Raw genomic sequence first — 27,615 nt, 5'->3', positions numbered from 1 at the left:
TTAACCCGGACCTCCTGTGTTTTCATATTGAGTTTTATTCCTAGTGTTGTGACTAGTCTGCATCTCCATCCTGTGTCTGTGTGCCAGTCCCCTGTGTTTAGTCTGCGTGTACCTTGGTTAGTCACTTCCTGTTTTATTTTGCCAGTCTTGTTTTCCCTGTGCTTTGTGTTTAGTTTTGCTTCCCCTGTGTTATTAGTTTCATTTGCTTCACCTGCTGTGCCCTGCTGTTTCCTCTTGTCCTGATTACCTATTGTGTATTTAAGGCCTCAGTTTTCTTCTGTTCTTTGTCGTGTTGTCTTCAGTGTTCCCTCGCTGTGTGTTTCTCTGTACTTTTGTATTTAGTTTGGCACCTGTCCACCCAGTGTCGCTCTCTTATTTTTGTCAGTATTCAATAAACACCCTTTCAGTTCAGTTTTGCCTCCTGAGTCCTGCACTTTGGGGTCTACCCGCTCCAGCCACACAGCACCATGACAATGCAATTTGCTACTTGCCATATTTGCTAATATTACTGTTTGCTTCACAGAATAAATGAAAGAGACAGAGTCCTGGTCAGCAGATATGAAAACCCAAGTTGCTTAGAGGAAGAAAAGGAAAGAAAAACATGAATGGGGAGAGCTGACGTGAGAGGGGTGGGAGTTGCGAGTAGACGGGTGGGGTGTGGGGGAGTACAGACAGTAGTACCTCGAATGCTCGGTCCAGCTGGTTCATCTCTCTGAGCTGGTTTCCTTTGGAAAAATACAGCTCTGCTCTCACCGTTAGGTCACTGGGATTCTGTTGCAGGGCCCTGTCTAGAGCCTCCAGAGCCTGGCACAGACAAACACATATATACTGCAGCTGAACAGGCAAAGAGCGGGGTGTCTCATGTGTCCAACTTTACATTCTAGCCTGACTGTAAGGAGTCAGTACTGGGTTTGATCAAAATACACAGCAAGTGAAATGTACCTATACTGCCTGTTACTTTTAACAAGGAGCGTGAAACAGACTGTCATGGTCCTGTTTGTTCTTTAATATTCTGTTTAATGTATTAGGTTGTGTTTCATATTTGCTCCTGGTTTGGATTCCTGGTTTTTGGCTTATATTTTTTATTCTGGATATTTGTATGTCAGGTTGAGCAGATGGTGTGTGTGTGTGTGTGTGTGTGTGTGTGTGTGTGTGTGTGTGTGTGTGTGTGGTGTTTACCCTCTGTCCTTGTGTTTTTGTGTCTTAGTTTTGGTTTTTGAGTTTCCACTTCCTGTTTTTGTTTTGGGATGTACTGGTCCTTGTGCTTTGGGTTTAGTTTTGTTTCTAGGGTTTCCCTCCCAGGTGTTTTCCATTGTCTCATTACCTAGTGTTTATATGAAGTCTGTGTTCTAGTCAGTTCTTGGTCAGGTTGTTGTTGTCCACCTCCTATGTGGTGGTGTGTTTGTTGGTTCCACGTCTTGCCGAGGATATTCTATGTTTGGGATTCTAGCCTTGTTTTGCCCAGGAAGGATTTTGCCTCGCCAATAAAAGATATTTTACTTTGTCTGCTTCTGCATGTTACACCACCCGACACGACATGGACAGAGGACAAGGGGAAGCAGCGGAGATGAAATTTGAACATTGTTGCTGATGAGCCCCACCACAGTTGTGTCGTCTGCAAACGTAACGATGGAATTCGAGCTGTGCATTGCTGTACAGTCATGTGTAAGCAGAGTAAACAGCAGTGGACTGAGCACACCATGAGTGCAGTCTCATGTGTTTTACTGAAACATGGTTTAATCAAAACATGTCAGATGTGGATCTACCTGGTTTCCCCCTCATACAGTCAGGCAGAGATGCTAAAGCCAGTGGCAAGAAAAAAGGTTGGGGTTTGGCTTAATTTGAGAATCAGTGATGGTGTAATCCTGCACATATCACTGTCAAGAATGTGTTGTCCTTACATTGAATTAATGGCAGTTGTGTGTGACCATATAATGTTCCAAGAGAATTCAGTCATGTCATATAAAAATACTTGTGTACACTCCACCCGAGGCAACAGCCAAAGGCTGTGTCCAAATTCAGGGGCCACATCCTTCAAAGGCTGCATTTGTAGGCCGATTACATCACAGCAAGGCGACGAAGGCTGTCCAAATTCGAAAACTCCTACAAATGCGTCCTTTGTGTCTCAAATTTGAAGGATGGGTCCGGTGTATCCTCCGTGGCCTACCATATTCCATGATTCGCTCCGCATCAAAATTCAAACACAACAGTGGCGGAGGATAGCAGCCAACAAGTTTGAAAAATGACTGTTTCTGTGACACAAATTAAACTTTGAAGATGTTTTTCAGGCAAGAATGTAAATGTTGTAAACCTCAAATATCAGCTCGTTTTATCAAGGGTATCGCTGTTCTACCACAACTCACCTCGCTAGCTGTCAGCTGACCGGCTATCGAGGCTTTGCTATAGCTGCTTGTTTTAACAGCTTATTTGAATTAAAGAATAAAATTAAACCACAAAAATGAGCAAAAGTTCAGTTCCATTATAACAGCTTCATTTCCACAGCTGTGATTCACACTTTCTGGTTGCAAGGCGACAGCAGCTATACTGATATGAAGGCTAGACTGTCCAATTTCACAGCTGCTCACTTCCTGCATTTGGGATCTTCGTGGCGTGCGAAGGACCCGGTCACGTAGGCCAGGTCCTTCAAAGTTCCATGTGAAGTTCTCTATGAAACTGTTGCTAGGATACAGACTAAACATCCAGAGGCACTCTTCATAATTTCAGGAGAAATCAGTCATGTTTCTCTCTCCTCTTACTTGACTGGATTTACATAATTTGAAAATAAAACCCTTGATCTGCTGTACAACAAATGTCAAAGAAGCTTACAGAGCTACTGTCTCAGCACCACTTGGCACACTTGGCACGTCAGACCACAACTTGGTTTTACTGCAAGCATGTTAAAAACTCTGTGTGCAGAGACAAACTGCAACTAAACTCAGTCAGGAAATGAACACCCAATGCTACTGAGGCTCTATGGAATTGCTTTAAATGCACAGATTAAAATGTGCTGCTGGAAACAGATGAGAACAGTATGGACATTGACAGACAGGTGGGTTGTGTTACTGAGTACGTCAACTTCTTCAATAGATCTGACTCTGCGATCACACCCACTTCCACTGGTGCTCTTCAGCCTTCTTCTCCTTCACTGTGCTATTTTTGTCATTTTTCTCAGTACAAAGATATTTTTGCTTTCTTCTTGCATCTCAGGGAGTGACGTCTGGCAGATGCAACAGTTAAGTCCCGTTTTCAGCATGAGGACAATAATAACACAGTGACACAAATGTAAACAATGGAGGGAGGAGAGAGATGCACGTTTTCTAGCTGAAATACAGGCACTATTGTGAGTCTGTGTCAGCTAAAGATGACAATATCAAGGTTAGTTGTGCACTCTGTGCTGGCAACAAAGTGCCATCTAGCTTCAAAAACACTGTCAAATATGAGGAAACATATCACGGCACAGTCAAACTTACAGAGCGAGTCGCAACAGGTGGAGCAAAGCAGAGCTGCAGTGAGGGCAGGAGCCCCCCAGCACCCAAACAACAAAAGCTGGACTTCGGTACAAACCAGTAAGTGGGGGAGAGCTGAAAAAGTTGAAAAGGTTGGTATTGTGGCTGGTATTGTGCCAAAAAGTGGTCGTCTGCCAAACAGCAATTTTTGGTATTTGCCAAAAAAATCATTCCCTGTATTTAAACGTCGGTAAATTACTTGTTGGCCTAAAAACTGTGAAGCATATATTAAACATATCTCTCAGGAATGATACCAGTTAATTTTGAGTGCGAAACAGCATTTCTGTCACAAGGTAGAAGCTGCACTCAGTTTTTGCCAAAGTGACTTTTACATATTCAAATTTTTTTTTTTCAAGGTTAAAAACTGTCTGACATTAAAAATGCCTTTTTAAACATAAATTTGGCTCAGAAGGCTGCAGAAATCACAACAAATATAACATCACAGTTCGATAAAGATATTTGAAGTGCCCAAAAAGATGGTTCAAAAACAGGTTATTTCTGCCTTTTTATATATGAGCCATTCATAAATTATGCTGACTGCCTCTATTTACCAATATAAGCAAAGACATTACACATAAAAACACACAAACATCTGAATCACTTTGACAGACGATCACTTTTTGGCACAAGACCGGCCGCTGCTGAAAGTAACAAAGTAACTTATAATCTAACTTAGTTACTTCTAAAATAAAGTAATCGGTAAAGTAACTAAGTTACTTTTTAAGAGTAATCAGTAATCGGACTACTTTTTCAAGGTAACTATACCATCACTGTTCAAATGTTTATTTCTTTTCATTTTGATGATTATAACTGACAACTAATGAAAACCCCAAATTCAGTATCTCAGAAAATTAGAATATTACTTAAGACCAATACAAAAAAAGGATTTTTAGAAATGTTGGCCAACTGAAAAGTATGAACATGAAAAGTATGAGCATGTACAGCACACAGTACTTAGTTGGGGCTCCTTTTGCCTGGATTACTGCAGCAATGCGGCGTGGCATGGAGTCAATCAATCTGTGGCACTGCTCAGGTGTTATGAGAGCCCAGGTTGCTCTGATAGTGGCCTTCAGCTCTTCTGAATTGTTGGGTCTGGCGTATCACATCTTCCTCTTCACAATAGCCCATAGATTCTCTATGGGATTAAGGTCAGGCGAGTTTTTTGGCCAATTAAGAACAGGGATACCATGGTCCTTAAAGCAGGTACTGGTAGCTTTGGCACTCTGGAAAATGAAATCTGCATCTCCATAAAGTTGGTCAGCAGCAGGAAGCATGAAGTGCTCTTAAACTTCCTGGTAGACGGCCGCGTTGACCTTGGACCTCAGAAAACACAGTGGACCAACACCAGCAGATGACATGGCACCCCAAACCATCACTGACTGTGGAAACTTTACACTGGACCTCAGCCAACGTGGATTCTGTGCCTCTCCTCTCTTCCTCCAAACTCTGGGACCTTGATTTAAAAGGAAATGCAAAATTGACTTTGATCAGAGAACATAAGTTTGGGGCCCCGTTTACACGACACCCCATTTCAAAACGAAAATGGTGTCGTTTTGATGCGTTTCAGCTTTGCGTTTACACGACAACGGTGTCGTTTGGTGTGTTTCGCCCTTCTGTTTACACGACAACGGAGTGAAAACGATGTGTTTCGGAAATAGGGTCCAGAGTGGAGCGTTTCAGAAATGCACCAGCTTGCGTTCTCGTGTAAACGCTTGAAACCGGGGTGATTTGAAAACGGGTGACTCGCATATGCTCACTATGGTTGCAACGGCCACAGTTTTCCACGCATGCACAAATTGATAAACAGTACTCACGGATTCTCGAGTGCTTCTTATGCTTTTCTTGTGTTTTTACCATTTTGTAATTCAGCGTTGTGTGCACCAGTGATCCAATGTCGTCAGTCCATACAAAACCTCTCACATTGGCCATTTTGTAAGTAATGAACAATTTGCCGCGCTTCCTACTGCATGCGCGCCTTGCGTAAACAAGCTTTGCAAAGAGAAATCCAATGCCAACTTGTGGCTGCAGCTAGAGTACTGACAGGGACTAGAAAGAGGGAGCATATTTCTCCCATATTGGCTTCTTTTCATTGGCTCCCTGTTAAATCTAGAATAGAATTTAAAATCCTTCTCCTCACATACAAGGTCTTAAATAATCAGGCCCCATCTTATCTCAAAGACCTCATAGTCCCGTATCACCCCAACAGAGCACTTCGCTCTCAGACTGCTGGCTTACTTGTGGTTCCTAGGATACTTAAGAGTAGAATGGGAGGCAGAGCCTTCAGATTTTTGGCCCCTCTTCTGTGGAACCAGCTCCCAGCTTGGATTCGGGAGACAGACAACCCTCTCTATTTTAAGATTAGGCTTAAAACTTTCCTTTTTGATCAAGCTTATAGTTAGGGCTGGATCAGGTGACCCTGAACCACCCCCTAGTTATGCCGCTATAGGCCTAGGCTGCTGGGGGGTTCCTATAATGCACAGTTTCTTTTCATTCACCTTATTTACTTTGTTTATACTCCACTCTGCATTTAAACATTGTTATTTTTTTCTGGCTCTATTCCACAGCATGTCTTTTTCTCTCCCCTCTCCCCCCCTCACAGCAGATGACTGCCCCTCCCTGAGCCTGGTTCTGCTGGAGGTTTCTTCCTGTTAAAAGGGAGTTTTTCCTTCCCACTGTCGCCAAGTGCTGCTCACAATGGGTCGTTCTGACCCATTGGGTTTTTTCTCTGTATTATTGTAGGGTCTTTACCCACAATACGAAGCACCTTGAGGTGACTGTTCGTTGTGATTTGGCGCTATATAAATAAAATTGAATTGAATTGGAGAGACTTCCGGGTCGCCACCAGAGATGGCAGCGTAGAAAATCTCGGACGGAAGAAACGAGAATAAATAGCCCCAGAAGTCAAAATATACAGTGAACATGTAACTTCAAATAGTTGAGGGGAAAGTGATGGCATCCAAGTATAAGAACAAGAAGCTCGCCCAGGCTGCAGACGGAAACGCCAAAGAACACCCAAAAGTGAGTGCTAACGTTCCGGTTAGCATAGCATCTGACAACATGGAGGATGAGGAAGAGGTAAACCTCACAAAAATTCTCAAAGAGATGAGGGATTTCCGAAAAGTCAACAAGCAACAGATGGAGGACATTAAGGGCGAAATAGCAAAAACAAACTTAAGGCTAGACGAGGCAGAGACACGGATTGCGACGGCAGAAGATCGTGTGCAAGGGGCCGAGAATGTGATAGCGGAAATGCTAAAACTACAAGAGCAGCTACAGTCAAAGCTGACAGACCTAGAAGGACGCTCCCACAGGGAAAATGTGAGGATCTACAGCATCCCAGAAGGAGCAGAAGGATCTCCAGCAGCAATACTGACATTTGTAGAAGAGCTCATACGAGAGAATTTGAAATTCCCACAATCTATTGATTTGCACATCGAACGAGCACACCGGGCACTAGCGCCACAACCTCCGCCAGGAAGCAACCCAGATCGATAGTGGTCAGATTCCCGAGTTACCGAAAGAAGGAAGAAGTACTGAAAAGGGCGTGGGAAAAGAGAGGCCTTATATGGAACAACAACAAAATCAACATGGATCACGACTACGCGCCAGAAATACTGGCCAGACGGAGGGAATACGGAGATCTGCGAAGGATCCTAAAGGAGAACAACGTGAGATTCCAAACCCTATTCCCAGCCAGGCTGAGAGTGTTCCTCGATGGGGGCACTAAGACGTATGACACAGTGGAGGAAGCATCGGTGGATCTGAAAGACAGAGGTTTGCCGGTGACGAGAGTGGTACAGCCGGTTTCGCCTCTGGAGAGACTCCAGCGGTACACATGGAAACCAGCACGGGCAGGACGCAGGAGTCAGACAGCAAGAGAACCAGCTGGATACAAGGAAAAACTACAAGCATTCAGGCGTGACCAAGTAGGGAGCCCTGACGTATAAGAGTGGATAACAGTCTGCAGAGGGGCATATTAGGTTACAGTACTAAGACTTGGTTGCAGTTTATGAACCATTTAAATATCCGTTGCAAAGGTAAATGGAGGGTAGGTTAACTACTCATGTTGAGGGCCCACTGAGCCACTTGGGGCAGAAAGGATATCCCTCAAGACGAGGTCCAGGAGGGACTGGGCCTCAAAAGTGGAAGTGTGTTTGAGGATTCAAATGTTAAGTGTTTTGAATTTTTTTTCTTTTTTTCCTGTCTGTTCTTTTGATACAGGTTTTTGTTTTATATGGGGCAGTTTACAACCAGTTGGGAGGGTCTCAGTGATACTGAAGATTCTACATAAAGAACAGTATGCATAGTGGGGTAACAAAATTGTCTCCTTTAACATCAATGGGATATTAAACCCGACAAAGAAAGTAAAATCCTAGCGAAACTTAAAAAGAAAAGACACAGGTTGCATTTCTTCAAGAAACGCATATGTCGCAGTCAGAACATATCAAATTGAGAAGGCAGGGTTTTAAATATGTTTTTTCTGCTTCACATAAATCTGCTCATAAAAGGGGAGTCGCAGTGTTAATTTCAAGTGATCTCACGTACGAACATCTGTCTGAGACAGTAGATGAAGAAGGGCGATTTAATAAAATTACAGGTAAATTGGAAGGTACGGAAGTAACACTCATAAACGTGTATGCTCCACCAGGGAGTGATTGGGCATTTTACAAAAAAGTTTTTGACCTAATGGTGACCTCCAAGGGCGTGGTTATTTGTGGGGGGGTTTTAACTTAAGGTTAGATCCGGGGCTAGACTCGAGTGGGGGGGCAACTCACCATAACCCTCTCTCCAAGAAAGTAAAATCCTTGATGAGAGAGTTGGGAATTATAGGTGTTTGGAGGGATTTATATCCTAGGACTAAAGACTTCACCCACTTTTCAGCCCCCCACTCAGTTTATTCTAGGATAGACTACTTCTTTGTATTTTGCTCTGACAAGTTTAGAATACAAGACTCCCAGATATCTACGATCGACCTGTCAGACCACAGTCCCATTACTCTAACTGCCAATTTGAAAATTGAAATAAAAAGAACCTTATGGAAGTTAAATTCATATATACTTAATGAGCCTAAAACAATAGAAAAACTGCAGAATGATATCAAGGACTATCTAGAATTTAATGATAATGGAGAAACTTCACCAATAATCCTGTGGGATACCTTAAAAGCAGTCCTGAGGGGGAAAATCATTTCCTGGTCATCATACATGAAAAAGTGCAGAGGGGAAAAATTGGCAGACCTACAGGCCAGATTGAAGCACTTGCAGCCAAAAAACAAATGCCCAAATAAGATCAGAAATTAAGAAAATACAGGGTGAAATAGATGACATATACACATTAGAAACACAAAAGAAGCTAACATTCTTGAAACAAAAAATTACGAAGCGGGAGCAAGATCAGCCAAAATATTAGCCTATAAATTACGTAAGCAGCAAAGGGAAAATGTGATTTACAAAATCAGAAATCCCAAACTATTAATATAGAAAACACAAGGAGAGGGATTAAGGAATGCTTTGAATTATTCTATCAAGAATTGTATACTCAACCTCCAGCTGCCAGCGAAGAGCAAATAGATGACTTTCTAAATGATCTAGATTTACCCCAAATCCAAAAGTCACAAAATGAGATTCTGGTAAGCCCAATTACGGAGGAAGAGTTAAGTCTGGCTATATCAAGATTAAAATCAGGGAAGACGCCAGGATCTGATGGATTTACAGGAGAGTGGTATAAATGTCTGAAATCAAGCCTATCACTAGTATTATTACAAACATTTAATTGGGTGCTGCAAACGGGAGAAATCCTGCCTTCCTGGAGGGAAGCGGTAACTTCAGTTATTCCCAAAGATGACAGGGACAGACAAGAGTGTGGAAATTATAGGCCTATAAGTGTTCTCAATGTAGATTACAAAGTATTTACCTCTATTCTAGCACGGCGCTTGGAAAACCCACTACCAGGGCTAATTAATTTAGATCAAACCGGCTTTATACAGCAAAGGCAAACAATGGACAATATTAGGAGGACACTACATATTACAGAAAAAGTAAAACAACAAAAAAATGAAACCTTAATAGTTGGGCTCGATGCTGAAAAGGCGTTTGACTCGGTAAGATGGCTTTTTCTCTATAAAGTCCTTGAGAAATTTGCAATACACCCAAAATTCATCAGAGTACTTAAATCTCTATATTCCAGACCAACTGCCCAGATAAGAATCAATGGCGACCTTTCAGCCTCTTTTGTACTGGAACGGGGAACCCGTCAGGGCTGCCCAATCTCCCCGATTCTTTTTGCACTATTCATTGAACCCTTGGGACAACTAATAAGACAGAGAAGGCAAATTAAGGGAGTGTCAATAGCAGGGGTGGAACACAAGGTGGCAATGTTTGCTGACGATGTGCTGGTCTACATGGAGGAACCAGAGAAATCATTTATAGACTTAATGTCCCTGCTGAAAGACTTTGGGAAGCTATCGGGCTATAAGTTAAATATTACAAAAACACAAGTTATGACTTTGAACTTCACAGCATCAATAAACTTGAAGGGCAAATTTAATTTAAAATGGGAAGCCAAGGGAATAAAATACTTAGGAGTAATGATGACTAAAGACTTGTCAGCTTTATTACGGGCAAACTACGAACCTGTATCTCTGAAGATAAAGGCAGATTTACATAGATGGAGCCTTGTTCAATATTTAAGCCTGAATTCCAGAATAAATGCAATTAAGATGATAGTGCTACCAAGATTGCTGTACCTATTTAGAACTCTCCCGGTTGATGTGCCAGCCGCACAATTCAGGGAATGGGATAGGCAGATATCCCGATTTATCTGGCAAGGGAAAAAGCCAAGGGTCCGCTATAGAACCCTACAACTAAGTAAGGAAATGGGTGGCATGGCTCTCCCACACCTCAAGTACTATTTTTACGCATCCCAGCTGGCCCCACTTCTGTATTGGTGTAATGAGGATTATAGGGCCAGGTGGAAGGAAATTGAGTCTAAAATGTTGGCTGGATTTCCTTTACAGGCCTTGATTGGTGACAAAGGGCTGGTGGCTCAATTGGGGGAGTTAAATTGTTGGATAAGCCTAACGTTAAAAATTTGGAGGAATGTGGTCAATCTGACACGAATTGAAAAAATGTTGTATTTGTTCAGATGGTGTGCATTTGATACAGAATTCCCTCCCAACCAGGACTGCACCTTTAAACCCTGGATAAAGAAGGGTATCACAACTTACTTCACATTAACAGAAAATAATATTTCTTTTTTTTTTTTTTTGTTTTTTTTTAAGCCTGTCATGTCTGGCATCTTTCACAATCGGAATGATGATCCGAATGCACTGATGTACCAAACATATTTGCTTTGACAAGAACAGCTCTATATGTTTCCTATAGGCTCTTCTTGTTAATGCTTGCAATTTTATTTATTTATTTTCTTTTTATTAGTTATTCATGCCAAGTCTGACAGGCAACAAGGAAGGGGCAAGAACAAGAGGTGGGGGGGATAAAAGGGGGGGGGATAAAAGGAAGAAAGGAGAAAGAAAAAATAAATAAATAAAAAAATAAAAGGGGTTGATATACTCACACACACACACACACCACACACACAAGTTTATTGTTTGTAGTAATGTGTGTGTATGCGCCTTTGTCATGCAATGTATTCGATAATGAGGGCAAGAAACTGCAACCATGCCCCCCGCGATCCAGAGGCAGATAGGGAAGGACCCAGGGGACCCAGGCCATCCACAGCACAGGAGCTCAGAAGACTTGGGGCACACATCCCGATGGTAACCGCGTACACTCCCCAGAAGAGGAAGGAGGGAGGCTACAGACGGAACCCCCACAATCCAGGGGCTAGAGTCCAGAGAGCCAGAGGCGACGGGCAGCCCACCCCCCCCCCGGCAGGCCGGCACCCCCAGCACGAGCCAGGCATGCGGCCCCCGAGGCCCCAAGCGCCCGAGAGCCGCCCGACACCCGGCAGAGCCCCCCCACGCGCCAAAGAGGCCCAAGCCCCCCCCAGGCCACGGCCGCCCAGGGGGCCAAGGCAAAACCATGCCGAGACATCCGGCCACACATCCCGGGACCCACGGGCACCCACACCCCAGGGGCGGCAGTGACGACCAGTGGGGAGCAGCGTGGAGCGGTAGGGAGGGGTAACTCCCACCCTCCGTGTCCCACAGGTGCCAAGGCTTGGCAAGCCACCAACCCAGGCCCAGCTGTCCACACACACACACTCACAAGCACGCACGTACACACACACCACACACACACGTACCAGTCTTTCCCTCATGTACGCACATACCCACGCACGCACATTCGCATGCACCAGGCACACACTCATGCATACGCACATGTAACATACATGGACACCTAATGTGGGAGAGCGGGTACCAGCACCAAGCCAGCGGCAACCCAGGGAAGCAGCCAACCCAGCCCCGAACAATGAGCTAGTCCCCATCCCAGGCGGGGTGCATGGAACTGGGGTGTGAGAAGGCCCGCCCGCCCCCTCCTCCCACTCAGCGTGTTGGGGGGTGATGTGAGTGTATGTACTGAGAAGAATGTATGGCTGTGTGAAAACTACAGTGCTTTTAAAATTGGAGGGACAGATGTAATATGAGCACTGAATAACAGCGCCCATCCACACTGCCCCCCCAAGGCCCTCAATGTCTAAAATGTAAATAAAATTGAGGTGCAGGCAGCAGTGAACAGACAAGTGGGGCCACCTCAGCAGTGCCACCCACTAACCACTGTGCGACACACCTGCCCCCCAAGGCCCTATATGTACTATGATGTGTTGTGAGCTGTATAATGCAATTAAAAAAGGAGGAGTGGGACATCACGCAGCACAGCGAGCAGAGCCGAGGTGATGGCCCCACTCACTGCAGCACGAGCCCCCCTCCCCCGAGAACCTACGTGTGCATAATGTGATGTTAAACTGAGTGGGAGGAGGGGAGGGGCCAGGATAAATATGACCGGGAGGCAGAGGACTACCCCCCGGAGGAAGAGCCAGCTAGCTACTGGCTCACTAGGCACCCCAGTTCCCTACCCCCCCCGCAGCCCAGGGAAGGCAGGTCCAGGGCCTGAAGTGACCGCACCCCCAGGACGCCACCATACTCCAGGCCGGCACCCACTGCCCCCACTGCGAACAGGACACAACACACACCCCCACATGCATACAAAGGACAACAAATATCGCACACGCACGCACGCACGCACACATACTCACACATACACACACACGCACACAGTGGTCCTGAGTCAGAACCAACCGGCCCCGTGTGGGGCAAGTGCTGCTCCCTCACCTGAGCGCCCCACCACCCCATGGGGGAGGGCACCCAGAATCCCGGAATGCCAGCCAGACACCCCGACACAGCCAACCCACCCCACATGGCGGCGCGCCCAAGGGGGCACAGACCCCTCCAGCGCAGGGAGGGGCCCAGCCAGGAAACGGGCAACCCCGGGCACCAGGGCCCCGGCCCCCGCACCCCGGCCCCCACAGAGGAAGCCGGCCACCCGGACGGGGCCAGCACCCCCCACGGGACCCCGAGCCCCACACCCCACGACCATAAGAGCACCATCCAAGTCCCCACCACCAACAATCAGGGCCCGGACACAGAAACCACAAAACGGTAACCACCGCCTCCAGGCCAGAGCCATCAGACACCCAGGTCCCCCCCCACCCCCAGCCACCTACCGGGTGCGCCGTGAAACAAGACCACAGCTGGTCACCCCCATCATGCGATGGAGCTGATCAGTGGGGACCAGAGTTGATTTTTAGAGGTGGCAGACATTCTTTCCAAACTAATGTGGTCTAAAAGTAGATTCTTATAGTGAGTAATGCATAAATCATTTTTTGATTTCCAATTCATGAGGATAGTTTTCTTAGCGATGCATAAGGTAGTAAGAACTATGTGTGATATATTTGTTTCCATGTTTAATTCACTTAAATCACCTAGAATGCACAGTTTTGGTGATGTTGGGATATCGCAATTAAAACATGTGGATAATTCCTCACATATCCTCTGCCAGAACCTCTGAACAGGTGTACAAGACCAAACTGCATGCATATAGTTTTCAGTATGGTTGCCTGAACAGTGGGTGCATATATTTGTGTCTCTGAGGCCCATTTGGAACATCCTGTGTCCTGTATAATGTATTCTATGGAGAATTTTTCTATTGTATAAGTTGTAAATTCGGACCTTTAGTCATTTTGAAAGTGTTTAAACATATCTGTGTCCAGAAGTTTTCCTCTGGGTTAATGGAAAGATCTCGCTCCCATTTTGTAGTTGGGAGGGATATTGAATCATTAATTTTTAATAACTTATATATTTTTGATAATAATTTAGGGGTATAAAGATTTAGAAATTCTGTTACCAGTACAGGGGTTTCTAATTTTAAATTATTTAAATTAAACCTTGCCTGTATGATAGACCTCAACTGCTGGTATTCGAGAAATTTGCTATTGCTAATTTCATATTTGGAAATAAGTTCTTCAAATGAAATAAAGGTCCCATCGTGAATAACATGTTCTAAATTCTTTATTCCTTTCTCTTGCCATGTTGAGAAGTTCAGTACTGTCTTTTTCTGACATATATCTGGATTGTTCCAAATGGGTGTTGTTAGAATAGATAAACATGTAACTGTTTTTTTGTATCACAATGTGTTCATCATAAACATGCACATGACCATCAGATTGTAAGCACAAAACATACTCACACACACCCGGACCCTCCAGGTGAGGAAAGCAGTTAACGCCTGTTTCCTGACGTCACACACACATACACACACCCCCACACACTTACGTGACGCTAAAATAAAAGCACCGGCAGGAAGAAAGAAGTCAGACTCTCTTTCAGAGGCACGTGAGTGTTAGCTGACTGAGACTCTCCCTGCAGGTAAAAAGACCAACTACGGGTTTCTGTGTCTTTCTTTATTCAACGGTGGTCCGAACCTAACATTTTTTGGTCCTTCGAGAGCCGGGCGGGCAGTGAGGAGGTTTTCCCAACGACTACGGAGGGACGCCGGCAGACTGTCCGGACAGCCAGCTGCAATAGAGGAGCTGCACAAAAGACCTGGGGCATGACGTTTGTCGCCAGGCCCGGCTTCATAGGTTTCTCCGCGGTCGCTGGGAACGCTTTCCTCGAGACCCGATCCACCAAGTGAAAACGACAGAAACCAGGTAGGACAAAACGTGGACTACTGAGTCGGACCGGGTCCAATTGCCAGGATAACTTTCAGGGAAAGTTGGCTTTTCAGGGAAAACTGTAGTATACGTCCTCCGAACCGGGTTCGTGAGGTAACCGGCCGTTGTAACTTTCAGGGAAAGTTCGCTTTTCAGGGAAAAGCGCCCTCAGAACAGGGTTCACGAGGGGCACCGGCCGAAGTAACTTTCAGGGAAAGTTAGCTTTTCAGGGAAAAGCAAATAAAGTATAAAACGGTACCGTAGGTGTTCTCGCCGGAAGGAGAAAGTAAATTGGTAACTCCCGCCCAACGGAGAAATTTTAATTTGGCCTTAATTTGGAATTTTGGTGTTCTCACCGTAAACAAAGATTTAAAATAGGCGCCATAAATACGCATTTGTGTGTGAAAGTGAGTGACTGAGAGTGAAAGCCGCCATTGAAGTGGAAGCAGCAGCATGACGAAAATCTAACGGTTTTCAACTTCATGGTCTGTTGGAGTACACAGTGAAGGGCGGATTTGGGTTTAGGTCTCAATAAAGACACGTGGTCTGTACGAGACAAAGCACAGGCTGATTGTACGTCAGGAACAATGGGTAAGTCCTCGTCGAAATGCGAGGCCGCCGTATTAGAGGGCGATGTAAAATTTATGGAATGGGATAAACAAGGGTCAACTCAATATAAATAAATGGAAGAAAAAATATGGGTTTAAGGGAAACTTGGTAGTGACAGAATGTGAAAACTTAGTAACACAGCTGCAACAAAAAGCAGCATTTTGCAAGAAGGCGCAGTTGGAACTGCAGTGTGCAAAGTTTTGGCTGTTACAGGCTAAACGCCGACAGGAACAGCGGAAGGCAAAAGCCACAGCGTTAAAACCACCCACACACGTGCATGCAGCTGTAATAAAGGCAGATGAGAAAACTCACATTGTATGTAGATCCCAGCAAGACCGTAGTGGGCCTGACCCTGCGGCACCCGGAGCCGCGCCATGTTTAGAGGGGGGGGGGGTAACAGGGCAAAACAAGCTGCGCCATGTTTAGAGGGGAGAGGAGCTAATGGCGTAAAACAAGCCGCGCCATGTTTAGAGGGGGGAGGAGCTAACGGGGTAAAACAAGCCGCGCCACGTTTAGAGGGGGGAGGAGTTAGTGGGACAAAACAACATGAGACCCAAGCAAGGGAAGGCTTAACAGCTGTTTCTCCCATTGCGAGCCGCACCAGAAATGGGGAACTTAAAACACTGGCGCACATAGATGTGCATGCCACACCTAAGCCAGCAGGTTATCCCGTTTTATCAGAGTACGGGCATGAAAGGGATTGTTTCAATTGTGGAGGGCCCCCACCCGCACTGGAACCAGTGGCACAAATCTTCCCCATGCTCCAAGTCCCAAACCCAAACACAGGGACAGCAAGCGCCCCTCAACCTCCCACTATTTTGGTTTACCGACCTTGGACTGAGACTGAAATGCAAGAGTCCGTTAAAGGCTTAACCCCACACAAAATTGACATAGAACAATGGGCGACAGGAATCTTGTCTCTCTCATTTGATAAATTTCCATAACAATTTTGGTGATTGTTGGTAGGATCCAGTAAGTTCTTCCACAAAGAAGTGACGAGTCACTGGCCAGCTGAAGAAAAAAAAAAAATGCTTCAGTCCTCCTGCATTTGCAAATTACGGAGGAACTCGAATTTTCACCCTTTGCTGGACAGCTGCCTGGATTCAAGGACCCTGCCTTAGAGGCACGGCCATAACACATATCGAGTGAAAAAGATTCCAAATAATTTAAAATGGGAAAAAGTTTGATTTAAAAGCTAAATCAAAAATTGCATCTGTCACTGTCAGAGACGAATAGACATTGGGAGTCTGCTTAAAAGGGTAACACCCATCAGCGAATGGGTGGCTTTAACCTAAGGTGATTAGGCCTCCTTGAACGTGTCCTTTTTTCTGTTTTCTTACCTGTGAGAGACGTCTCACTGGGAAAAAATGGAGATGGGAACGCAGGAGTAGAAAATAAATAGTTAAAGAACTCTGCGTAGAGCGCGATCTTAGCAGAGTTTTGAGCGGCAGAACAGCTGATGCCCTAATTAATGGAGTGGCGGTTTTGGGGCCACCTCCATTTGTTGTTACTTGTGGTACCTCATCTCTCTATGCCCTTTTTTCAGGCAAATTTATAAGCGCTGAAAATCTCTGACCCAGATCTGGACTCCTGCCCTCCGATCAGACATCGTCCAGACCAGAATGATCGTCGGTGCATCGAGATGACAGATGTTACAACTGCAGCCTGACGGGGCATTGGTGAACTGAATGTCCACAACTGGTGAGTGGAACGTGGACTAACCAGACTGTGTCACACTGATCGGAGAGGAGGACTTCGGACAAGTCAGATGAGGGCAAGTTGCTTGATCAGCAGAGAAGGGAAGTGAGATGACACCCACACACACACACACCACCCACTCATTACTGGCATCTAACACACACACAGCACTAGCACAACCACCTGAACCACAAATGAAGAAGCAAATGATGGCCTTTTTAGGCCTGTGTAATTATTGCAGAGCATGGATCCCTTTGCGTGCAAGCAGTATGTGCAGCAGCACTCTCTATGTAGGCCTCCAGAGAACTGGTGCTTTTCCACTCACTTACACTTGAGGTGCTGCTCTTACAGAGTAAAATGACATTCTTATCTCCAGCCAGACACCGGAGCTGCATAGCGCTCCTGTTATCACAACCACACATAACTATAGAGGGCTGCATCACTCTAAACCCAGCCACTCTGCTACCAACGCCACATGACGGCGACCCTCATGACTGCAAAGTGCTGACGGAACAAAACAGCAAGCCCAGCTTAGACTTGCAAGATGAACCACTGGCGAAAGGCCACATTGTGTTTGTGGACGGCTCAAGCGGGAAAAATGATAAAGCAAAACAGAAACGGGCTACGCTATAGTCACCAATACCACCATAATCAAAGCGGAGAAACTGCCCTCACACCTCTCTGCTCAAGCAGCCGAGTTAATCGCAGTAACCGAAGCATGCAAGCATCATGCAGGTAAAGAAGTCACATTTTACACTGACAGCCAGTATGCCTTTTCTGCCGTATGTTCGTTTGCAGCACAGTGGGCGAGAAGGGGAATGCTGACCTCTACAGGGAAGCCAGTAAAACATGCTGAACTGTTTAAAAAAACCTATTAACGGCCATAGAACTACCATCAGCCTGGCCATTTGTAAATGCGCGGCACACAAAACAGGCACAGACTTGATAGTATTGGGAAACAGCTATGCTGACAAAGCAGCAAAGCTGGCCGCAAGTGGATATGGCACCTCAGCAATTACACGACAATTGTGGAACGCTTGTGACCCGAAGTGCTCCATGAGATGCAGCAGCAAGCAAAATTGAAGTGGAACAACTTCCTAGGTCACTATTCAAAACAGCAGCCATATTGATACATGCTTTAACACATGTATCAACAGGGGGGATAGTGAGTAAGACCTATAAGTATTGCTTAGTCGTAAAACCTAGGGGTACAGCTAAAAAAATCACTGTTCTTATCATCCGCAAGAGCGTAGGACTCGTTGAAAGAACGAATGGTACAGGAAAAAAAACTAAGGAAATGTATGGCAGAAACGGGAAGGCCCTGGGTAGAATGCATAGACTTAGTAAAAACATACATGCATGTGACCCCCAACAACACAGGGATAACCCCCTATTAGGCATTGTTTGGCTGACCTTTTAGACTCCTGGTGTACACAGAATAACAACAAGCAGAGGAAGAGACAGACTTGAGTGATCGGATGAGAAAGTTGTTCCAAAGCAAAAATGTTGTTGATACAAATAAACTGCCGGAAGGCTCTTCTGCTTCTCCACAGGAACATCCGGTAGCGGTGGGAGACTGGGTCCTGGTCAGAGTGATCAAGAAGAAGTGCTGGAACCAACCCCAGTGGGACGGACCCTACAAAGTACCACTGACCACGCCAACTGCAGTCAAAATAGCAGAGAGATCCACGTGGATCCACCTCAGCCAGTGCAAAAGGATTGAGCCAACCAACGCTGAGTAGGGATGGAAGTCGGGGTACAAAGGGGGGGGTGAGCCCTAGGCCACCTTCGTCTCAAACCCGTGAAGAAAACAACTGAATCCCCCACTAAATAGGGATGGCTCGTTCACATGCAATGACCACGTGGAACTGGATCTGCACCCTGGGCGCACTGATGACCATCGCGACTGCAACACAAGAGTTGAGCGCCTTTCGTGCAATGGTGATGCAGAACAGAGTGGTTTTGGACTTGCTGGCCGCCCCGCAAGGAGGAGTATACACCCTGCAGCAGTATATGGAACAGCAGACACCTGGAGGGAGTCAGGACTGGCTCTCTTGGCTGACTACTGGAGCTTGGTGGCAAGCCCTGCTGAAAGTCTTAGGGCCACCAGGGGTCATTCTGCTACTGTTTTGTTTATTTTTCAGTTGCATTGTTCCATGTTTAAGGAAAATGATGACGAATGTTTTCCTTTCAGCTTTCTATCAGTGTACCCTTGTGCAGGGTGGGCAGGAGGGTGAAACAGAAGACCAAATATGAAACCCCCATTGAAAATGAGAGACCAAGTAATGGGGGTGGATGTAAACTGGTTTTCAAACTAATGTTTAAAATTTGCAAATGTACGTAGGTGCTTCCCCGAGTGAGACTGACTAGCAGTGGCTGCCGTGAGCGGCGGGGCCGTTGAGGAATTTTCCTGTCTTGAAAGAATAGAAAGTGACTTTGGGTCAAAAGAAGGATAGACAGCCGCATGACAGGTTTTTCACCTCAACCTCATTCAGGATTGTATGTGCTATGTTCATGATAAACAGGGAGGAATTGTTAGAATAGATAAACATGTAACTGTTTTTCTATGTATCACAATGTGTTCATCATAAACATGCACATGACCATCAGATTGTAAGCACAAAACATACTCACACACACCCGGACCCTCCAGGTGAGGAAAGCAGTTAACGCCTGTTTCCTGACGTCACACACACATACACACACCCCCACACACTTACGTGACGCTAAAATAAAAGCACCGGCAGGAAGAAAGAAGTCAGACTCTCTTTCAGAGGCACGTGAGTGTTAGCTGACTGAGACTCTCCCTGCAGGTAAAAAGACCAACTACGGGTTTCTGTGTCTTTCTTTATTCAACGGTGGTCCGAACCTAACAGGTGTCAGTTCACATGGGATAAGTGAAGACTTTGTTATCTTTAAGAATTCCCACCAGGCTGTCAGAGAGGTGTTTATGTTAAGCCTTTTAAAACCGCTATGATGTTTAATACTAATGAAACGTAAGTCAGAGATTTTCACTTTTCCACAGAGTGTTTGTTCTAAATCCAGCCATGGGCTGTCTAAAGGGCTTGATTTGATCCATCTTGAAATATACTGTAATCTATTGGCTAAGAAATAGTGATAAAAGTTTGGAAGTTCTAGACCACCACTGCATTTTAGCTTTTGTAAAGTTTTTAAACTTATTCTTGAGGTTTTATTTTTCCACAAAAATTTTGAAATGTTTGAGTCCAGAGATTTAAACCAGGCAACAGAAGGTTTATTAGGGATCAGTGAAAACAGATAATTGATTTTAGGCAAAATCATCATTTTTACTGTGGCAACTCTCCCCATGATAGATATAGGTAGAGAGTTCCAACGTGTGAGATCATCCTCTACTGTTTTTAATAGAGGAATATGATTCAACCGTACCAGGTCTGACAGCCTGGGGGAAAAATTAACACCTAAATATTTAATATTGCCAGATTGTAGTGAGGTGGTCGTGGTGTTCTGAAAATTACAATTTAGAGGTAAAACGTTTGATTTACTCCAATTGATGGAGTAGTCTGATATAGATGAGAACTTATCTATAAGTGTGATTGTTTTTAGAAGAGAGGTTTGTGAGTTCTCAAGGAAAGTAATACATCATCAGCATAAAGGCTTATCTTATGGTCTGTGTTTTCTGTTTGAATTCCTTTAATATCTACATTTTGTCGGATTGTTGCTGCTGGTTCAATGAAAATGACAAAGAGTGAAGGAGAAAGTGGGCAGCCCTGTCTGGTGCCTCTCTGCAGACTGAAGCTTTGGGAAATAAGATCATTTGTTCTAACACGTGCATTTGGAGAGCTGTGTAGTGTTCTGATCCAGTTTTTGAAGGATGAACCAAATCCAAATTTGTGTAGAACTGCTAAGAGAAATTTCCAATTTACCCTTCTCTGCATCTAGAGAGACAACTGTGGTTTCTAATTTATTAATAGAACAGTAATCTATTATATTTATCAGTCTGCGTGTATTATTGGCAGAGTGCCGACCCTTGATAAAACCTTGAAAAAATCACTCCATCTATTATACATCGATTTTTTCTAACCTTCTGGCAAGGACTTTGCAAATTATTTTAAGGTCTACATTAATCAGAGAGATTGGCCTGTAGCTGGATGGGAGTGTGTGGTCTTTGCCTGGTTTAAGAAGTAGGCTAATGTTAGCAGAGTTCATGTTTGGAGAGACCGTATGATTGCTCTGAATCTGAGCCACCATTCTGAGAAAAGAGGGTCTTAGCACAGACCAAAATTCTTTATAAAACTCTGCTGGAAAACCATCTGGGCCTGGGGCTTTATTATTTGGGAGATGCTGTATTGCTTCGTAAAATTCAGATGATGAAAGAGGTGAATCAAGAGTCGCGGCCTGTTCATCATTTAGTTTAGGTAGATTAATGTTATTAAGATATTCTTCAATTTCAGCATCAGATGGATTAATCTGCGATGAGTATAAGGCTTCATAGAAGTCTCTAAAAGAGTTATTTATTTGTTGTGGGTCGTGGGTAATATTACCAGTTGAGTCTTTAATAGAATAAATGGCTGTTTTTTTTTTTTAGTTTTAACTGGTTAGCCAAAAATTTTCCAGATTTATTTCCATGTTCGAAGTTTTCTAAACGCAACCTCTGCAACATGAATTGTGTCCTTTTATCAATTATTTCATTTAACTCCAGTTTTAGTTTCCTCAGGTTGTTAATTATATGTTCGTGTGGTGAAGCAGCATAGGCAGTTTCTAAAGATTTAATTTTCTGTTCTAATTCTAACACAAGTGTTTTTTCTTATTTTTCTTATGCGAGCAGTAAGATATTATTTTGCCCCTCATTACTGCTTTTCCTGCTTCCCAAAGAACACATGGTGATATTTCAGGAAGATCATTATTTTCTAAATATGCTGACCACTCCTTTTTGAAATAATTAATGAAATCTTGTTCTTTAAGTAATGATGTATTAAATCTCCAGTTCCTGATTGGTGGTGTGACTCTTTTCTGTGTCAGAGACATAGACACCAGTGCATGATCACTGATAGTGATAGGGTGAATCTGAGTGTCTGTGATATCCATCATCATGGAGCTGCTAACTAAAAAGTAATCTAAGCGGGAGTGAGACTTGTGTACTGGTGAGAAAAAACTATAATCCCTCAGAGTGGGGTGATGTGAACGCCAAGCATCACAAAGACCAAAATCCTTCATGTACTGTTTAAGAATGTCTGCAGACTGCCAGTTCCTCTGACTCACTGCTGTACTGAGCCTGTCAATATCTGCATTAAGTACCAGGTTGAAGTCTCCTCCTATTATAAGTGTGGTGTCAGAGTGATCGGACAGTAAAGTGAAGAAGGTATGAAAGAAGGAGGGGTCATCACATTTGGCCCTATATACTAGCAATGCATAAATCTATATTTTGAATAGTTAAACTGAGTATTATAAATCTACCTTCTGGGTCTGATGTATATTTCTAATGTGAGGTTTATCTTTTTGTTAATCAATATAGCTACACCTCTTTGTTTGGAGTTGTAGCAGGCTGAGTACGTGTGAGGGAACTGTGGAGAGGAGAGTGTGTGCGCAGATGTTCTGGACACATGCGTCTCCTGTAGAAACACAACGTCAGCCTGTAAATCATTTAACCGATTAATAATTTTCACTCTCTTTTCCCTTGAACCAACTCCGCGTACATTCCATGAGACAAACTTGAGTGTGCTCATGTTTAGATTAACAGGTGAAGTGTTGTGTGTTTACTAAAGATGTGTGCGCGCGTCCTCGCATGTGTCCTGCATGACCTTGTGTGCACATGTGTACATGTCCTGCATGACTGTGTATCCTGTATGGCAGTGTGTGCTGTATGTCCGTGTGGCAAACATGTTGGGTGCAAAAAGAAAAAGAAGAAGAAAAAGAGGAGTGTAAAGTGAGAGAGAAATGAAACAGTGCAAACCCAAAGAGCCAAGCATAAAAAAAAAAAAAACTCAACATGATAACAAAACAAAGCGCTGTGCATTAATTGTTATATACAGACCTGTAGACCGGCCGCGGTTTAAGTTTACCTCTTATCTAATCAATTACATGCTTTAGATTAACATGAAGTTGCTCCTAATAAGCCATGGGGTAACCTCCCGGTCCCTGTACAGCTGACCATTAACATAAAGCTTATCTACAGCTACCGTAGCTCTGACGCCCTCAGTGATGTATTTCTTCCTTATTGGAAATAATACTCGCCTCCGATCGAGAATCTCTTTTGGAAATTGTTCATTAACACTATAGTTTGTTCCACGCAGCTCTCTGCCCCGACTCCTGACCTGCTCTTTTTGCTTGTAATGTTCAAATTTAGCTACAATTGGCCGAGGCCGTTTGTTATCGGGCTTCTTACCTCCGAGCCGATGAACACGATGGAAAGTTATATTTTTACCGCTTCACTCGGGAGTTTCAGCTGATGTTGGAGGAATTCACGAACCAAGGCTTCGGCATCCTCCTCTGCTTGCTCTGGGATCCCGGGGAAGACGAGGTTGTCCCGCATGCTCCGAGCTTGGATGTCCAGAATGGTCTCCCTCATTTTCTTGTTTTCCCCGGTCAGCTGTGTCATCCCATCGGTGAGTTGTTTCACGGTATCCCTCAGCGTTTGGTTCTCGACAGCGAGCGACGCCACCTGCTCTTGGCTAAACTCCAGGGACACCCTCAGTTGTTGGAATTCCTTGTGGAGAACCTCCACCAAGGCAAGTCGGGCATCTAGGCTTGTTAGCTTCTTGTCGATGGATAATAATATTTTTCATAGCTTCCAGTCTATGCAGAATAGATATGGCCTAAGGAAAGAGGACTTTTACAGATACCTTCAGGCATGCCATATCTTCACTACAAACTGCAAAACCACAGGGTTTACAGGAGTTGAATCAGAGTTTTATAAGATTCTAGCATCTGCATATAACTCAAAGACAAAGAAATTGATTTCCAGAATATATACTGCCCTGTTCATAACAGAGAAAGATAATACTCTGTATATAAAACAAAAATGGGAGGAAGAAGCAGCAGTTGCCATCCCACAGGAAACCTGGGGAGATATTTGGAGATCCCAGTGGTCCCCCCCAGCTCCCCACAGCTGGAAAAACATAATAAGGTATTTTAAGACTCCAGCCCAGGATAAACACAAAAACATGACAGGGATATGTTGGAGACAGTGTGGTACAGGGAAAGCCAATCATTACCACTTGTTCTGGGATTGCCCCAAACTGAGTACCTACTGGAAAGAATCCATAAAACTTTGGGCTTGGTTTTTGGAACTGAAATACCATTTGATTTTGTGATGCTCTATCTTGCTGATGTCACTATTCTGAAACAGAAAATGGACAGGAAATTATTACAGGCCCTTCTAGTGGCGAGTAAGAAAAATATTACAAGAAAATGGCTAAACCCAACCCCCCCTACAATAGATGGCTGGTTAGATACTACTTTTGAAATATTCAAGAATGAAAAATTAACCTACACCCTGAATATCCAAAGAAATAAATTCTACTGAATTTGGAACAGGTGGATGAAATATGTAACCCCATTTAGAGCCGGGTTTCTCTAACCTCTCTTTTTGTCCACCCCAACTGGTAAAAGTTGCATTACTGTGTTCCCCCCATCTCTTTATGTTTCTCTTTTACTCTTGTTTTTCTTATTTTGCTGTTTTTAATTCCCCGCTTGTTTATTGTTTGAGGGGGGGGGGGGGGGGGGGTGGGAAGATGTCTGGAAAATGTAATATGTATTTGTAAGTAAATCTGCTATCTTTCCAACAAAAATAAAATAGAAAAAAAATGAATTGAATTGAATTAGACTGTACATGGGAACTACATCGTTTTCATTGTTTCATGTGTCATCGTGTAAACACAGATCATTTCTGAAACACATCAAAACGACACCGTTTCCAGTGGAAACGGCATCGTGTAAACTGGGCCTGGAGCACTCAGCAGCAGTCCAGTCCTTTTTTTCTTTAGCCCAGGCGAGACATTTCTGACGCTGTCTCTTGTTCAAGAGTGGCTCGACACGAGGACTGCGACAGCTGAAACCCATGTCTGCATACGTCTGTGCGTGGTGGTTCTTGAAGCTCTGACTCCAGCTGCAGTCCACTCTTTGTGAATCTCCCCCACATTTTTGAATGGCTTTTGTTCCACATTCCTCTCCAGGGTGCAGTTATCCCTATTGTTGTACACTTTTTTCTACCACATCTTTTCCTTCCCTTACCTCTCTATTAATGTGCTTGGACACAGAGCTCTGTGAACAGCCAGCCTCTTTAGCAATGACCTTTTGTGTCTCGCCGTCCTTGTGCAAAGTGTCAAAGGTCGTCTTTTGGACAACTGTCAAGTCAGCAGTCTTCCCCACGATTGTGTAGCCTACAGAACTAGACTGAGAGCCCATTTAAAGGCCTTTGCAGGTGTTTGGAGTTAATTAGCTGATTAGAGTGTGGCACCAGGTGTCTTCAATGTTGAACCATTTCACAATGTTATAATTTTCTGAGACACTGAATTTGGGGTTTTCATTAGTTGCCAGTAAAGAATCATCAAAATTAAAAGAAACAAACATATGAAATATATCAGTCTGTGTGTAATGAATTAATATAATATACAAGTTTCACTTTTTGAATGGAATTACTGAAATAGATCAACTTTTTTCTGATATTCTAATTTTATGACCAGCACCTGTAAACCAAACATCAGCCGAGATCATCTGAGAGAGTTATATCTGTGTTTGACTTCCACTCAGCGCCGGAAGCCAGTGAGGGTTTAAAAACGATGTGCTGAGAGTCAGGTGTTCTGTCCAGCTATAGCAAGCCACAACTGCCCAGTCAGCTGACAGCTGGCGAGGCGAGCTGCTAGAGCAGCAGGAGCCACATCTCCAAAAACGTTGGTGCATTTTTGAGGTTTACATTCTCGCCTGAAAACATCTTAAAAGTTAATTTTGTGTCACAGAAACAGTCATATTTCAAACTTTTTGGCTGCTGTCCTCTGCCAAATCCGGGGGAAAAGTAGGACACATTTGTCAACTGCATTTGGAGGAGCCTTCGAATTTGGACAGCCTTTGTCATCTTACTGTGATGTAATCAGCCTAGAAATATGGCCTTCGAAGGATGCAGCCCCTGAATTTGGACACAGCTTCTTTCTTTGGAGGGATGGGGGTGGGGTGGGGGTGTCTGTGGTGGTGGTGTCACAAGCAGACTGACAGGTTACATGCAGATGTGCAGGCCAGGCCCAGGCAGAGAAGTTTTCATTTTAGAGTTTCCAACTCATTTCCTGTCTCCAAATCAGAGGGGGTCATTCACAATTATCAACATTTTCCAAAGTGTACAATGAGTACTCTTTCTCAGACCCCCCTCCCCAAAAGTGTACAAGGAAAATGTATTTTAATGTAATAGGAAGTATTAAAAACACATCCTGGTGTTGAAAAATTCTTTCGATCTTGGTATCAAATATACTCTTTCCTGTCTATTAAAACATTGTGTTGTTGCACTAATAAAAATCCATCCATACATTCTCTTCTGCTTATCCTGTTCACAGTTGCGGGAGGGCTATCCCATCTGTCATAGGGTGAGAGCAGGGTACACCCTGTAATTAACAGATATACCTATATATTAGAATTTATAGGGTGCAATAAACTGATTAGAATTTTAATGTGACTGTGTACTGCACTGCATGTACGCAAATTATACACGCCGCCACACTGTACACAGTGGCAGTGGAACAATTGGTCATCTGAATAGCCGGTCTTGTGCCAAAAAGTTTTTTTTTTTTTTTTTTTTTTTTATTTGCCAAAAAAATTATTGCTGGTATTTATATTATTGTAAATGACTTGTGGACCTATAATCTCTCAGGCATGTCTCAAACATCATCTTTTATGAATAATATCAATTCATTTTGAGTCATAAAGAACATTTGTCACATGGTAGAAGCTGTAATCAGTTTGACATCAGTGACTTTTGCAGGGTTTTGGAGCTATGCTGATGTTGTGTAAAAAAAGTGATTTCCAGTATTTGAAGAGTTTCAGTCAGGTTTCAGAATTCATCACAGTACAGAAACAGCATTAGTGAAGGTTACAAATGATCTTCTTACAGCCTCTGACAGTGGACTCATCTCTGTTCTTGTCCTATTGGACCTCAGTGCAGCTTTTGATACTGTTGACCATAACATTTTATTACAGAGTTTAGAGTATACTATAGGTATTAAAGGTACTGCACTGCAGTGGTTTGAATCATATTTATTAGACTCCAATTTCCCATCAATGGATGGATGGATGGATGGGGATGGGACTCCAGTTTGTTCATGTAAATGGGGAGTCTTCTTCACACACTAAGATTAATTATGGCCTTCCACAGGGTTCTCTGCTAGGACCATTTTTTTTTATACTGATGGCCTTTTTTAGAGAATTCAATGAGGCCTTTGAACTGATCCGCCAGACTGGAGGCCATATTGCTGTAGCCCATGCAATGATGCAGTAGTGTACAAGAGAGATTACATAGTTCTGACCGACATTTCTAACTACTTGAAAAGCATATGTTGGATGATAACCCCCTCCCCCATTGTACGGTTAATACGCTTTGGAAAATGTTGATAATTGTGAATGATCCCTAAGCATATTCAATCATAGTTTTTTTTATTTTATTAATAAAAAGTAC

General features: G+C 43.9%; 1 protein-coding gene across 1 annotated transcript in view; it reads right to left on the bottom strand.

Moving 5' to 3' along the window:
- The window catches only part of LOC115777791 (protein O-mannosyl-transferase TMTC1-like), a 66,517-nt gene that overhangs the window by 17,825 nt on the left and 21,077 nt on the right, over positions 1-27,615 (bottom strand). The window contains exon 8 of the mRNA XM_030725782.1: positions 682-804. Within this exon, the coding sequence (XP_030581642.1) occupies positions 682-804 (123 nt within the window). The remainder of the gene's footprint in view (positions 1-681; positions 805-27,615) is intronic.

This window comes from Archocentrus centrarchus, unplaced genomic scaffold (assembly GCF_007364275.1).
Source record: "Archocentrus centrarchus isolate MPI-CPG fArcCen1 unplaced genomic scaffold, fArcCen1 scaffold_74_ctg1, whole genome shotgun sequence".
Lineage (NCBI taxonomy): Eukaryota > Metazoa > Chordata > Actinopteri > Cichliformes > Cichlidae > Archocentrus > Archocentrus centrarchus.
Note: the sequence above shows the minus strand (reverse complement) of the source record. Positions and strands in the feature narration are given on the sequence as shown.